Genomic DNA, 14,176 nt, shown 5'->3' with positions numbered 1-14,176 from the left:
AGAGGAGTGGTGCAGGGGATAGAAATATGCCTTGGGGTTTTGGATTAGGTCCCTGGATTTTAGTTTTATTGCGAAATGGGGTCCGGAGGATCATTAGAATTATTGGATTACTTCTAATCTTTTTCTTCAACTAGTTGAACATTTTTCTTTGAACAAACAAAGAATTTTAACGAACTGGTCGATTGAACATCAATCGATTGTACTTGAAAATGAGTTGGGCATCATATATATTAATTGGCTTGATTACGATAAGTTGCTACCTCGGCAGTCGATATAGATATTTAACATTTTATAATCAGTTTGTCTACTAACTTTGATCGTCTATAGTTAGACGTCTGGTTAGAAGCACTTGACTTGTTAGACTTCATTGATTTGTAATATTATCAGCAACTTTTATTTCCAATACAGTTTCTACGGCAGTTTTGGCAGATGTGGGATACTACGTTCTCTTTTTTTCAAAAAAAAAGAGCAATAGATATATGGTAAACTCTAATAATCAATATGATTGACTTTGTATTCGCCACGTACATTATGCTACTATGAAACTGTAAACTACACATATTCGAGCTTTGTTCAATGAGAACTTGATTTTTCTCGTACAGATAAAAAATAGAATGGGCTACCTTCCATACTCATCTTTTGTTCGGAAGGACTACATCTATTACCGTGCTGTTTGCCTTCATACGAGATTAGCGCACCACACGTACACATTATTGTTGGACGGACGACATTAGGATTTCCCTTATATGCAATGCCCACAAATAAAATGTTAAGAAGCAACCATATGCATGCGTAATTCATGAAAGTAAGTTGGGGAATCACGTGACACGCTAAATCCCAAAGGAAAAACGATTCAAGGTTGCAAATATCGTGTTCGCGGTACGCGGCTAGAATGTCTTGTCCCGCGGGCAACATGGGCGCGGGGGCAATAAACACAGAATCCAGCAAACCTCAGGGTGGTTGCCGCAAGATACCCCCTCCGCCGCCTGGCTCCCCTCACGGGTTGTGCCTGTTGCTGCCTGGGCAGCCGGCGGACTCATCGAGGCGGCCAAGGGATGGGGGCGGGGCTGCGCACGGGAACAAAAAATACTTTTTATCCCTTCTCTTCAGTTGAGCCCCTCGTATATTATGATAATATATTTTCTTGGAGCAGTCGGCGTCGCACGGTGGCCGCTCGATCCGTCCAAGGGCCAGCTGCCCAGCTGCAACAAGGGGCTTCACGACAGCGGCGTCCCTTGGCAACGGCCGTGCTCCACCAACGGACCGTGACTGACTTGGCCACGCAGAAGTCACATTCCGATTCGCCTCCGTCTGCCTGCCCCTGCCCCATGTGGGGGGGGGAAAAAAAGGAAAAAGAGCTAATGCAACTGCAACTTAGATTTGCTCAAGTATCTGCACAACATGCCAGGACAGGTTCGTATAGCTTCTTCGTACAGAAAGAAAACACACGGAGATATTTTTTTCTTTAAAAAAGGAGTCAAGCTTTTTTATTTGTGTAAGTATATTTCTTTAGTCTGTATGATAAAACGATGTAACTGGAGTCTTGTTTCAAAATATACAAAAATGGTATGCTTTGAGAGGAAACAATGGTAAGTCCAAGCTGGAATGAATAAAAATTATAGAATGCGTCTATATTCCGTGGTGGATTTGGCTGGTATGCCACATTTGCAGACCCTGACCCACATGGCTGTGAGCTTGGAAAAACCGACTCTGCAGTTTCTGCTTCAGCACGTAGGTGGGCAAGAAGACCCTGAGAAACTGGGGCCAACGGCCAACGCACAACCAGCGACTCGTACCTTTGTCAAGCACGCCGCTCGCACTTCCAGCACATGTCTAAAGAAAAACAGCAGCGGATCGCATGCTTAAAGCATGCAGGTCGTTATCTGACGTCGAAAGGAAATAGAACCAGACAGAACACACATGTAGGCATCAAACAGTAACGAGTTTTAACAAGTAAAACGAATTCAGTGACACGGATAGTACATCGTCACGGGGCACACGCCAGTCGACCCTTTGGAACAGGGCGTTGCCCGGAAGCAGCTCACTCGCAACAACACCGGCTCCGGATAAAAGGGGAGCAGGTCCTGTAGAGTTCAGATAAGCAGCCTGAGTGCAACCCCAAATAGGGGAGGTGGGGAAGATCTCCCAGTTGAACGAACATTCGGCACCATCACCAAAAACAAGTTGGTGCCATGTCCGGTTAATCTTAAATATATAGTAGCAGTCCAACGAATTTCGCCGAGCTCATAGGCTGGGGCTCCAGCTGAGCCGCCTGCATAAAAACATGAATGATGGTGAAGCAATGCAGATGTAACAATTTTTTGGTCCATCGTAAAATGGCTTTAGTTCCAGATCAATGAGCGGAAATGTGAACAGTGCAGTTACAGCACACCACTAAAATGTCAGGGTTAGAACGAGCAATACAACAGCATGAGGGCGTAGTAGCATGTAACTGGAAGATAAGGTTAATACTGGCTAAATGCAGTACACAGCCAGAAGCATTACCACTTTGTTTTGTGTCAAGAAAACTTGCAATGACAAAAGAACATGGCTATCTATCTGTACAAATGATAGAACGTTACCATTATATTGCCATTTTCATCTCTATCTTCTGGTGAGGATCATAGCCAACTAGCTTGAAGTCTGATGCCACGAAAGAATCTATATCCTTCTTTGAAGGATTTATCTTCAAAATCTGCACAAAGACCAGCATAGAATTTAGGCACAGAATGTTTAAAAGCACAGGTCAAACCATCTCATTTTCTTCTGCAAATTTTATATTTATTTTGAAATAATTCTGTTAAGAATTGCTCACTGGAAATGGCTTAGGCATCTTCTGAATTTGCTCCTCCAAAGCTCGAACATGAGTTCTGTAGACATGTGCATCCCCTATAACATGGACGAAATCCCCAGGAGAAAGACCTTGCAACATTAGGACACAAAGGGTTAGAGTTGCAAAACAGCTTACTGCTTCTATCAGTTAGATACTAGAAACATCAAAAGAAACAAATGGACAACATACAGGCAAATCCTTGCATCAGAAGAATGAATTATTCAGAACATGTTACAACAACATGTAGCATAATGTATGGAATGACAAACAAAATCAAAGTTCACAAAATCTATGTTTCATATTAATCAAAATTAACACACTGCTATACGGTACAACCAATTAGGTATGTATTATGATGCACAGTAAGAAAAAATCTTACAAGAAGGCATACAAGAACATACCACAAACTTGAGCAATCATGTATGTAAGAAGAGAATATGATGCAATGTTGAATGGAACACCAAGTCCCATGTCTGCAGAGCGTTGATACATCTGGCAGGATAGCTCCCCATTCTCAACAAAAAACTGGAAGGCAAAAAACTACCACATAAATAGGCAAGCAACGTGCTTTGACTCTTAAAAATATCATTAGCAGGCCAAAATTTATGTTTGCCAATCTACTGCAACTAAAAAGTATATGTAACTAATCTTCAAATTACGAGGAATCAGAACAAGGGTAACACGCTGGACAAGTCAAAATGGCCCGATAGTTAAAAACTAGACTTAAAACAAGCAGACAAATTATACTAACTTGTGCAAACATGTGGCAAGGAGGAAGAGCCATCTTCTTGAGATCTGAAGGATTCCATGCCGACAAAATTATTCGCCGGTCATCAGGATTATTCTTGATCTTGTCAATCACATCCATTAGCTGATCAAAACCTTTTCCAGTGTAGTCAGCATGCATGTCTGTGTATCTGTCACATATGTCATTTTAATTAGAAAACATGACCAAGAGAGAGAATTAGCGAGACTGGGACGGAGAGAGTAGGGAGGAAAGGATAGAAATGAAAGCTTACTCAGCACCAAAGTGTCGCCATTGAAATCCATAAACTGGACCTAGATCACCTTCCTCCCTGTGTGCCAAGCCAACACTAGAAAAGATGGCCACATGGATTAGAACCGAAGTACAAATTCTATGCACCTTGTATTCAATAGAAGAGATACCTGTCAAGATACTCTCTTGAAGCATTGCCATCCCAGATATGAATACCTTTCTCTTGTAGAACCTATGAATGAATATAATATATCAGCATACAAAATACATATGTGACTGGGGCAGAAACCTAATTTGATAAAAAAAACTAAGGGCATGTTATGGAAAATAGGAAATTTCAAGATGTATTTTAATTCCCTCAGGATCTGGGGAAGAATTCTCACATTTCAAAGAGGCCTAAGTACATAGCAACAGTGGATTCTGGCGCAAGCACTGCAGAAAATAACAGCTCTTTAATCAATGAGCTCTCCTCTTTGACTCTCATGCATGTCTACTCCTATCTGTCTCTAATTAATACAGTAAGACAAACAGTATACAGAAAACAAAATAACAGCTTAGTCTTACACTATTAATGAGTTGGATTGCTGTGAATATTTCTAAGATAAAACAGGAGAAGGGAACCCATTTATTTATTGATAAAATTAGCATTCAGCCAACGGTGAAAAAAGAACACAAGTACCCAGAAGAAAGAAGGGAAGTACCCAGAAATTGTTTGGTGCAAAGTTGAAAAAAAAACTATAGAGGACTTGCGTTTTGCAACTGAAGGGAATAACAAATGAAACAAAACTTTACCAAATTGTGGGTAGTCCCAATAAAAAAGAGCATGGAATTTATTTTTGCCTAGAATTAGGTTGCAAAATGATTGGTAGAATTTTGAAAAATTTGAGAAAAGCGCTACGTCATGGCATGTGGGTTGTGGATATAGACTAAGTTATAAATGACTACATTAAACCAAAATATTGGGTAAGTTTGGCTAAAGGCAACACTAGATCCAATAAATGCTTTAAGTTTGTGTACCTTTGCATTTGTTGAACCACTGATGAACCATAGGAGTTCTTCAACGACACCATGCCAAAATACCCTCTGTTAAAGAGCACATGTCATTGCTTTAGTGATCAATAGTAGATAAATATAGTAACACAGTTATTCAAACTCTTTTTGTTTGGACTTTTGACTCCTGATGTTTAACAAGGAATAGCCTTAAGGCTCTCTGTTCACATGGTGAGGGGAAAGTTTTACAGTTGTCAGGTATGCACAGAAAAGAGTGCATTACAAAGTGGTAGCATGGCTGAACAGAATGTTGCACTGCATCCACATATACTGTCATCTGCGACTTGTGTAATAACAACAAATGAAGCACGCAGCTCTATTAACACAACGCACTGCAGAATCAAATGTAGAAACTCTAGTCTCACACAGTATGCCCATCTTAATAAAACAATGTTAGGGCTCTAGCTATCTGGTGTAGACAATAACTACACTATCACAGATGATTCAACAAAAATTGGCAATTCAGAATCTCAGTCAAGATCTTCAAACAGAGCTTAAGGGAATCATAAAAGAATAAAATAAAATCAGCATCAACTTGATTGCAAATACTGTAAACAGGGGGGGGGGGGGGGGGGGGGGGGGAGGCACATAAGAAACATAATAAGCATGCATTTGACAATTAACAAGCCCAAAGCATGACAAAGATACAATATTCTATATGCTGATTTCCCCTTGTTTCTTTCCTTACAAATCATAAAACAATAAACAATTTGCTGGAAAGTTATATTGCTTGTTCTGACTCAATGTTAAATTTGAAAACTACAAATATATGTTCACGTACCTTTGTTGTCAACAGAGGAAAATTTTTCCTTAAGTTGAATCGCATCTAATAAAAAAAGGAGGACATTATATTTCTTGTTGATCAAATGAAATATTCAAAGTTAAGGTTTAAGGAGAAATGCCTGACACCCAAATTTTGACAACGTTCCTGTTCCTGTCCTGTCATTTTTCTGAGCACCAGACTTTATAATATCTTCAGCAAGATTAAGGTAATGATATTCCTCATGGCGATCAAATATCATCTTGGGAAGAAAAGAGAAGTTCTCTGTTTCAAACTTGTCATTCTTGGTATCCACCTCAGTTGATTCCTTTCCATTTGAGACATGAGTTTCTTCCAGTGATTTTCTAACACGAACAAAGGTCACAAAAGAATGCCTAATGTTGCTCTCAACCACCGGGAAAGATGAATACCATGGCTGGAACACTGAGAAGTCAATTGGAGGTATGAAAGTGTCACACTCAATGCTGGACTGAACGTCAGTTAGATGGATGGCCTCACATGCAGGTCCATTAAGATACTCCCTACATAAAGATTTTGCAGAAGAGAGAATATATCATTATAAGAGAATTGCATGGAACAGAGTATATGTAAAATATGTTCTTCCATAAGGTAATAACTTACCTCAGTACCTGCCCACCCCCTATAACAAAAACTTTCTCAATTGATACGCAATATGGAGTTGATGCTAGCAGTTCCAGGGCAGACTTCATGCTTCCACAGATAACAACATTTTCTACTGTAGCAAAATCAAAACTACCAGATCGAGTAAGTATGACATTCAAACGACCAGGCAATGGCCTTGACTTTACAGGAATGCTCTCCCACGTTTTCCTTCCCATTATAACTGCATTCTTCTTGGCAGGGTCAGATGTTGAAAGTGTAACCTCCTTGAAGAACTTAAGGTCACCAAGAAGCTTCCATGGCAAGACCCCATCCTTCCCAATGCCCATGTCACGAGTAGCAGCAACAACAACCTGATAGTTCCTCTGAGGGCCACTCTGTGAATCACCATTGGCCGGAGCTGTAGCCATTGATATCGGTCGGGGCTGGCTAAAGAGGAAAGAACTTATTTTGTTGCTCACATCCAGAATTTGATGTTTCTTAACTTGTGAAATAGATGAATAACCAATGCTGGAAAATCTTGCAACCTGAATTTGCATAAGCATTTTATAAGCTGGCAATTTCATCAAAATTACAAAATAAATCATACAGAATTGTAAACAGAATTGGAACTACAGTGGTCCCATTATTCCTCAGAGTTTAATACAAGCAATTCTATGCATATAAACAGAATTGAAACTATAAAGACCCCAATATTTTTTTCTCCAACCCATAGGAGAGTTGCGTATCATTATATTAATAGGAAAATAAAGGCCCAATATTTTCCAGAGTTTAATACAAACAAGTGCATGCATATTTCATTTTCTAAAGCTCAGCTAAAAATGAAAGAAATGGTAAAGAACCATCACAGTTCATCAGGAAAATTATCTGCAAAACAGGTATGCAGTGATTTTCTCCGAAGATTTGACCACCAAAGTACAGTCTGAAACCTCTCCAGGCAAGGGGCTGTATTTTGTTAGGACAGAAAAGCACATTACAAGTAAACTGCTCCAACAATAGATTTCGCTAGTAGTACTTTGCATGCATGTCGAGAAAACCTAGAGATGTACGATCCTGCTCTGAGCACTTCTGCCACTAACATCTGGATCCAGAACTAGAAATGACAAAAAAAATACCATTGTTTATTACACTACTTCAGCAAATGAAAAATAAAAAACAGTGAGCTGGTTAAAGAAAGAGGAGACAGCAAAGCAGCATGGTATGTTGTCCATAAATCCTGAAAATATTATTACAGTGTGATACAATCAATTGAACTGTATAAGATTGCAAGTTTATCCTAAAATGGGAAAGAAGTTGGATTTTCAAAAAGGCCATGATACAATCACATATATATGATATATTGCATTGCAGTACACACTAGTATATATTTTGGATGCACCTAAAGGGACCATAACTACACATGGCAACCCAACACCTTCACCTTAAGAATGATATATCAATAACAGCAACAACTACATCAGCTGGTGTGAACTAACAACAGAAGCAACTAAGAAGCTGGTGTTAATACTTCAAGAATCAAACACCAAGGAAGAACAAAATGGTGAAACTGACTAGTTAAACTTCTAAATTTCTAAATTATAAAATGCAGGAATAGTTACTACTACACAGATTAGTCTGACCAGTTAAACTTCTAAATTTCCAAAATGCAGGAATTGTTACTACTATGAAGAGAGAACAAGCCGACAAAAGAAAGCCACAAAACGGCCTCCAATTCCCACAAAAATAAATTCATTTCCTGACCCATAAGGACTTCACATCCAGATCAACCCGATTCAATCAAACTAACTGGAGACTCTACTAAAAATATTGCGCGTCCAAACCTACAAAAGCGCAATCAGTACCCAACCAACACGATGAACAGGGACATGAGCACAGCAAACCCCACGGCGCTCGACTCCTGCTCCAACGAGCAACACGAGTACCACCCAATCGAATCTCACCCATCGAATCGTTACTGCAACCGCTCGTAACTGCACACGGGGCCTCCAGCTACCACAAACGGACCCCCGCGCTAGGGCTCCTCGCCACGCTGCAGTTGGAGGAGAGCGAGGGCCGAAACGCGATAGCCTAAGGAGGGGGGAAGTGGGGAGGGAGATAGAGGGAGGGGGGGATGGGCTCACCGGCGGCGAGGGATCCGGCGGCGCGCGGCCGGAGACGACGCGGGCGCGGGGTGGAGGGGACGGCGAAGTTGCGCGAGAAGGAAAGAACGGGGTTTGGAGGGGTTGGGCAGTGTGAAACCGTGTGCTGTGCGGGACTGCTGGGCAGTGGTGCAGTTGGACCGAATGGAGCAGATCGGTTCCGGTTTTTTTCTTCTGAATTTCGGTTATCCAAAAGAATGCCTCACCAAAATTTAACGACACGTATAAATTCGGTTTGGGATGGTTGGGTACTTGCGTTGGGTCTTGCTCTAGATCTTAATTTGGGTAGTTGACAGTATTTTTTATTTCAGTCTCAGTTACCTCAATTTGTTAGTCTCAATTAATTATACCCACTCATAGTGCGTGGCTAGCCTACGTTGGCTGTTGTCGAAAAAAACCTCCTACCAAGTTGTTAAAAACATGATGAAAATGTTTTGCTGCGACATATTATAGCAATTGGCAAACTTCCCAAAATCCATTTTTCTCTCCCTTTCTAATACCACGTTTTGTATTTCAACCAAAATATATTTGATAATACTGTTTTATATTTTTAGACTACTAACAACATATTTAAAAAAAAAGCTAAATTACTCCCCTCAAGTATAATAACCCCTAAAGTATTTCTTTGTTTAATTTATCCCCTAAACTATGCCATATGGTTTAATTTACCCTTTAACATAATAAATTATTTGCAGGATGATAGTAGACAAGATAAGACAGGTTAGAAAAATATATCTTAAACTTTTTATCATTATTTTGATAAAAGTAGGATATTTAATAATAAAATTTATCCTTGAGATACCAAATTATATAAAAATAATGATAAAAATTTTATAAAATATTTTTAATATAGATTATGATGTCCAATATCACCCTGCAAAGTTTCAAATTAAAATTCAGTTTGTGTACGGAGAAACAAAAGGACAAATTGCATTATAAGGTAAGTTGAACTAAATACCAAATAGCATAGTTTAGGAGGTAAATTGAACCAAAACATAATTTATTGAAGGGACTTTTTCCTTTAAAAAATCTATCCCCCACTGTCTCCCATGTAGGATCCACTTGTATGTTAGATAATTATTTTCCCTTTTCTCTTTTTCCTCTCCCCTTTTATCCCCTCCATGCTCATCACTACGTATTGTGGCCTCATCTAAAACCAAAGGCTGCCACCGCGTCATCTTCTCATGCTCCCATGCTGCCGCAAAGTGGACATTACCATTAACTGATGTTGTGCCCTCACCGATGCCTACTAACCCTTGTGTCTACTTCGCCGATCCCGTGTGCCGCAATTCTTTAGCCATGTTGCAACGTCTTATGATGCTGTTGTCAACAACCGATCTTTGTGTTCGAGACTTCGAGTTCTTCACTGTCTTCTTCGAGCACTACCCTTACAACTTCCTGACCATTTTGCCTTATGTTGGATTATCTGCCCCTTTCCATCTTCTCGTTTTGTTTAGCACACACTCGTTGCCAACATCAGCATCTCTTCCCCAACTATTTCATCAACTCTAGCATCTAAGGGCTGGGTCGAGACTTTCTACCCTTGTCGTTCCGTACGTCGCAATCGTCTAAATGTCATGTTGCTCCCTATTCTGCGTGCCTACCTTCCATGTCCTTTATAAATAGTTATGGGGTCAAACAATACCTTAACAAATTAAACCAATTATATTCTCCTTCAACCTTAAGTAGAGACACTTTTGTATAGACATTTTATAATTTGCCCTTATAAATATGTCTTAACGTATTATAAAGATACTTTTTGTGGCACTTTAGAAAGTATCATATGTATTAAGACACTACTTGAGATATTTGCAACCATAAAGACATTTTCTAAGTCATTTTTGTAAAATGCCAATATAGAATTTTAGGAGCATATTTGAGACACTTAAAATTGACTTTACCCCCATAAAGGCATTGTTTGAGACATTCACTGTAATATCTTGAGACACTATTTAGACTATTGAGGTATACTCATAAGAATTATACTAAGTAAAGACGCAACAATTGGTGTGAGGTTGAGTTAGTTAGTATGTGGAGTATTGTGCAATGCAGTCTGAGATCTTGAGTTCAAAGACCCATCATTGCAAAATTATCATATTTTTGCAATATATTTCTAGTCATGTAGAAGATAGAGACATAATATTGTGACACTACAAGTTGTCTTAAAAAATATAGGAACACTTATAAAAATATCTCTTCATTCAAAGAGACAATGTTTGTAGTGGCACCTCTATAACATATTGGAAAATGACCCCTATGACTCTATAGAAACAACATAAAATATCTCTAGAAGACAAAAATAATGTTCGTAGTGGCACCTCTATAACATATTGGAAAATAACCCCTATGACTCTATATATAGAAACAACGTAAAATATCTCTACAAGACAAAAACAGTATCTCTACGTACCAAATGCAAACAGTGTCTCTACATACCAAACGCATCACATTAAATCAATTCTACTCTCTTTCAAACTAACCAAATGCAGCAGGAGCCAACAACATGTTAAGGTTGTCTTTGCTTGGCTTCCAACCCAAACGCCCATGGTCAGCCGCACGGCACCGAGCACGAGGCCAATGAGGCCAGTGGTGTTTGTTTACCTTCCAGACTTGTGCCGTGCCGCACTCATTGCCGCATCCCCGTAGTGATTTTGGACGCTAAACTCGCACTCATTGCCGCATCCGCGTAGTGATTTTGGACGCTAAACTCGTGCAAATGTGCAGTGCTCGTTTTGATCGCCACACTTGCAGCGTGCCCGGAGCTACGGCGCGAGCATACCTGGCGGGAGCCAAACAGGGGCCTAAACCAAATCTATTCTCCTTCAAACTAACCAAACGCATCCGCGAGCAAGAGCCAAACCTTGATCAACTCATGAACCACGTCTATTGTTTCTTATTCTCCTCTGATGCTTTGTAAAAAACTCGACCAGTGCGCTAATCGTCTCATGCGAAAGTGACACATGCCTTGTCAGCTCTTATATGTATGGAACGCCACCTCAAGATTTTGTTGATAGACGACCACACTGTCCACACATGCACCCAACGGATTTTGTTCGTTTTATCCAAAGCACCCATGTCCTCTATCCTTCCCATGCATAGTCAATAAACATCATGGGCCTAGAGGTCTAGGTCACTCAGCTCATGAGCTCCGGTTTAGTAGAACTTCAGTCTCAAAATTAACTACTGTCAAGTAGCCACATATACAGAACACCAGTCTTCTCATAAGATGAGACATGCGCATTATTTACCGCAAATACAAAATTCCACATGCCTCTCGGCCCTATTATCTCTAAACACCATGGATATCTCTGATGGGAACACATCTAGTGCTCTATGGAGATGCACCACATAGTTTACACCATTGATCTTCATTCCTGCCGAGTTCTATCTATATTGTCCCATGCCTGCTTGTTGATTAAAGCATGCTCAGTTTGATACTGTTGTAGGCTCCTCTTCTGCCTAGTCAGTTGTTTACCTGAAGGAAGAATACTGCTCCCTCCGTCCCAAATTGTAGATCGTTTTGACTTTTCTAGGTTCATAGATATTATTAGGTCCATAAATATTATAATAATAATATCTATGAACCTAGAAAAATCTTTATAATATCTATGAACCTAGAAAAGTCAAAACGACCTACAATTTGGACGATTAATTTTCTGCCATATTCAAGCACATGAACTAGCTACCCAGTTGCATGCGCAGTCAGCATTCAGTGCTCAAGATCCTATAGATAATCGTACTACCTACTAAATGTTAGGTTATAGTGCAATTGATTTTTTTTGCCTGTTCCATATATTGTAAAACAGTCACATAATTGAAATTGAGTAGTACCGAGAACGATTCGTGATTAATCAATTAAGTATGCAAGACTCGACTACAAAATTATAGCGGGCATTTGGCGAAACAGTTCTGCAATAAAGGTAATGTAGATGACTTCAGAAAACACTCTGACCAAAAGCCTAAAGAAGTTCTGGTTTCAATATATTTACCACAGTAGTAGAGATCTCCATTAATGTGTATCTCGAAAGAAGCCTAGGAAAAAAAATTAGGATCAACGGACATCTGGAAACATAAAGTAGTCATCCATCAGATAAAGCCATATGCAATCGCAGGTATAAATATACGTCCTATACAAACAGCATCTGGAAATAAAATGATGAAAAAAATGTCTGTCAGGGAATGGCCTTCGACCAAGCCCATTCAACCCTTCAGAAGATCTTGTATTGATGATAAGGTCATGTCCTGAATCTGAGAGGGCCCAAGTTTAATTTGACCTCGACAAAGGGTTTCCTTAGGCTGATGTCATCGGAAAGAAGCAAGGCAGGAGATGACAGTTGACAGGCGAAGCCACCCGTAGATTCACCCAATGTTCTAGTCCAACGGATGGGACCAAGCGCATGGGAGCATGAAGATAAAGACTGTTCGAGTCTTTAGGCGCAAAGACTCAGTGCCTGAGTGTGATTTTCCAATGAAGGGCTCGGAGATGAAGATCAATCCTCCCAGCATAGATTGTAAAGCATTAACGCAAAATTTGTAAAACATAATGGCCGTTCTGTTTTCAAGTATTCAGATAGGGCAGTGGTTCAGATAACGGTTTAAATGTAATTAATATAACTTATTATTAGCCATCATATAAAGAGGGTGGCACCATAACTAAAAAGTCGGTCTTCGTTGTTGAAGCTCTCACAATTAAAGTGTTGTTCTTATGTATCTAGGGCGTGGCCCGAGAGCCGGCCCAACCCACCCACAAAAGGGATGTGCTACTGTAGCACGGCTGTCGTCGAGATTCCATCTAGGTTAGGGTCTAGGAAGAGTATAAAAATAGTATTGGATGTAAAGTCGAGTTAGGTTTTCGGAGTGCAAATGGAATGCATATGCCATGTCCAATGCCTCCATACCCAACAAGGTATGAAGCTGCATCGTACTCCTCCTCAGACAACATACGATACTGTACCAGTACGGTCACATCCATAGGACTACGAAAAACTTTAAGAGCACTCTGGAATAGTCATATAACTTTCTCACTGACCTGGCTGAAGTGCACTCCGGAATAGTTATATGACTTTCTCACTGACCTGGCTCAAATGTGCATGCTCATGACATGAATGCACATGCTGCAATAACATGTTGCAACTGCAAGAGTACACACCACATATGCTATGTCATCCGCAAACATAAAACAATCCACATAAGTAATGATGAAAGACATAACAACAACCTCAATATTTGTGAACATATTTAAAAGAACATTTTAAAGATTAGTTAATTAGATCATATTGGTTTCACTGCTGGAGAACTGACCTTCCATCCAAGTGCTTTTGTCCCGGTTAATTTTGACCTCGGGACTAAAGTGCCTTTAGCCCTGGGTCAAAAATGAGGCACCGAAGGCCACCGCCCCCCCCGAGGGGAGGGGGGAGGAGGGGGGGGGGGGGGCGCAACCGGGACTAAAGCCCCCTCTTTAGTCCCGATTGTAATGGCTATAAAAAATTGCACCGACGCCCCCCCCTTTGTCCCGGTTGGAAACTCCAACCGGGACAAAAGACACCCCCTTTTGTCTCGGTTGGTAATTCCAACCCTGGATAAAAGGTTTAGTCCCAGTTGGAATTACCAACCGGGACAAAACGGGGTGTCTTTTGTCCCAGTTGGAGTTTCCAACAGGGACAAAATCTCCTCCCCTATAAATCCAACCTGCCCGAGACTCTTCTTTCTCCCCCAGCCCGAACCACTCCACCAGAGATCGAGAGCTTCATCCTCCT

At 40.3% G+C, this 14,176-nt stretch overlaps 1 protein-coding gene across 4 annotated transcripts; it reads right to left on the bottom strand.

Annotated features, from left to right (window-relative positions):
• Positions 1-1,923: 1,923 nt before the first annotated feature.
• LOC117833345 (bifunctional dihydrofolate reductase-thymidylate synthase) lies at positions 1,924-8,598 on the bottom strand. Of its 4 annotated transcripts, XM_034712800.2 has the most exons (13): positions 8,403-8,552; positions 7,298-7,375; positions 6,283-6,809; positions 5,783-6,182; positions 5,662-5,706; positions 4,848-4,913; positions 4,001-4,062; positions 3,853-3,927; positions 3,585-3,750; positions 3,235-3,358; positions 2,816-2,922; positions 2,583-2,695; positions 1,924-2,272 (listed from the first exon to the last, which is right to left on the bottom strand). In XM_034712800.2, exons 2-12 carry the CDS (start codon positions 7,361-7,363, stop codon positions 2,585-2,587), a joined length of 1,749 nt encoding a protein of 582 aa, XP_034568691.1. In that variant the 5' UTR covers positions 7,364-7,375; positions 8,403-8,552; the 3' UTR covers positions 1,924-2,272; positions 2,583-2,584. The 4 variants fall into 4 exon arrangements, 3 of the variants coding, with proteins under 3 accessions (XP_034568691.1, XP_034568692.1, XP_072151844.1); XM_034712801.2 differs by lacking the exon at positions 7,298-7,375 and having other exon boundaries at positions 8,403-8,561; XM_072295743.1 differs by lacking the exon at positions 8,403-8,552 and having other exon boundaries at positions 7,320-7,343.
• Between the last annotated feature and the right edge of the window lie 5,578 nt (positions 8,599-14,176).

The sequence above is a fragment of the Setaria viridis genome, chromosome 8 (genome assembly GCF_005286985.2).
Source record: "Setaria viridis chromosome 8, Setaria_viridis_v4.0, whole genome shotgun sequence".
Lineage (NCBI taxonomy): Eukaryota > Viridiplantae > Streptophyta > Magnoliopsida > Poales > Poaceae > Setaria > Setaria viridis.
This window is presented reverse-complemented; position numbering and strand designations above follow the sequence as displayed.

What these genes read in the sequence shown, in the direction of transcription:
- LOC117833345 (XM_034712800.2), bottom strand. Translation starts at nt 7,363, where the DNA reads ATGTTAGTGGCAGAAGTGCTCAGAGCAGGATCGTACATCTCTAGGTTT. An exon ending in TGTCAAAATTTGGGTGTCAG is followed by an intron (nt 5,707 to 5,782) that starts GCATTTCTCCTT and finishes TTTTTTTATTAG; the next exon opens with ATGCGATTCAACTTAAGGAA. An exon ending in TCAAGAGAGTATCTTGACAG is followed by an intron (nt 3,928 to 4,000) that starts GTATCTCTTCTA and finishes CATCTTTTCTAG; the next exon opens with TGTTGGCTTGGCACACAGGG.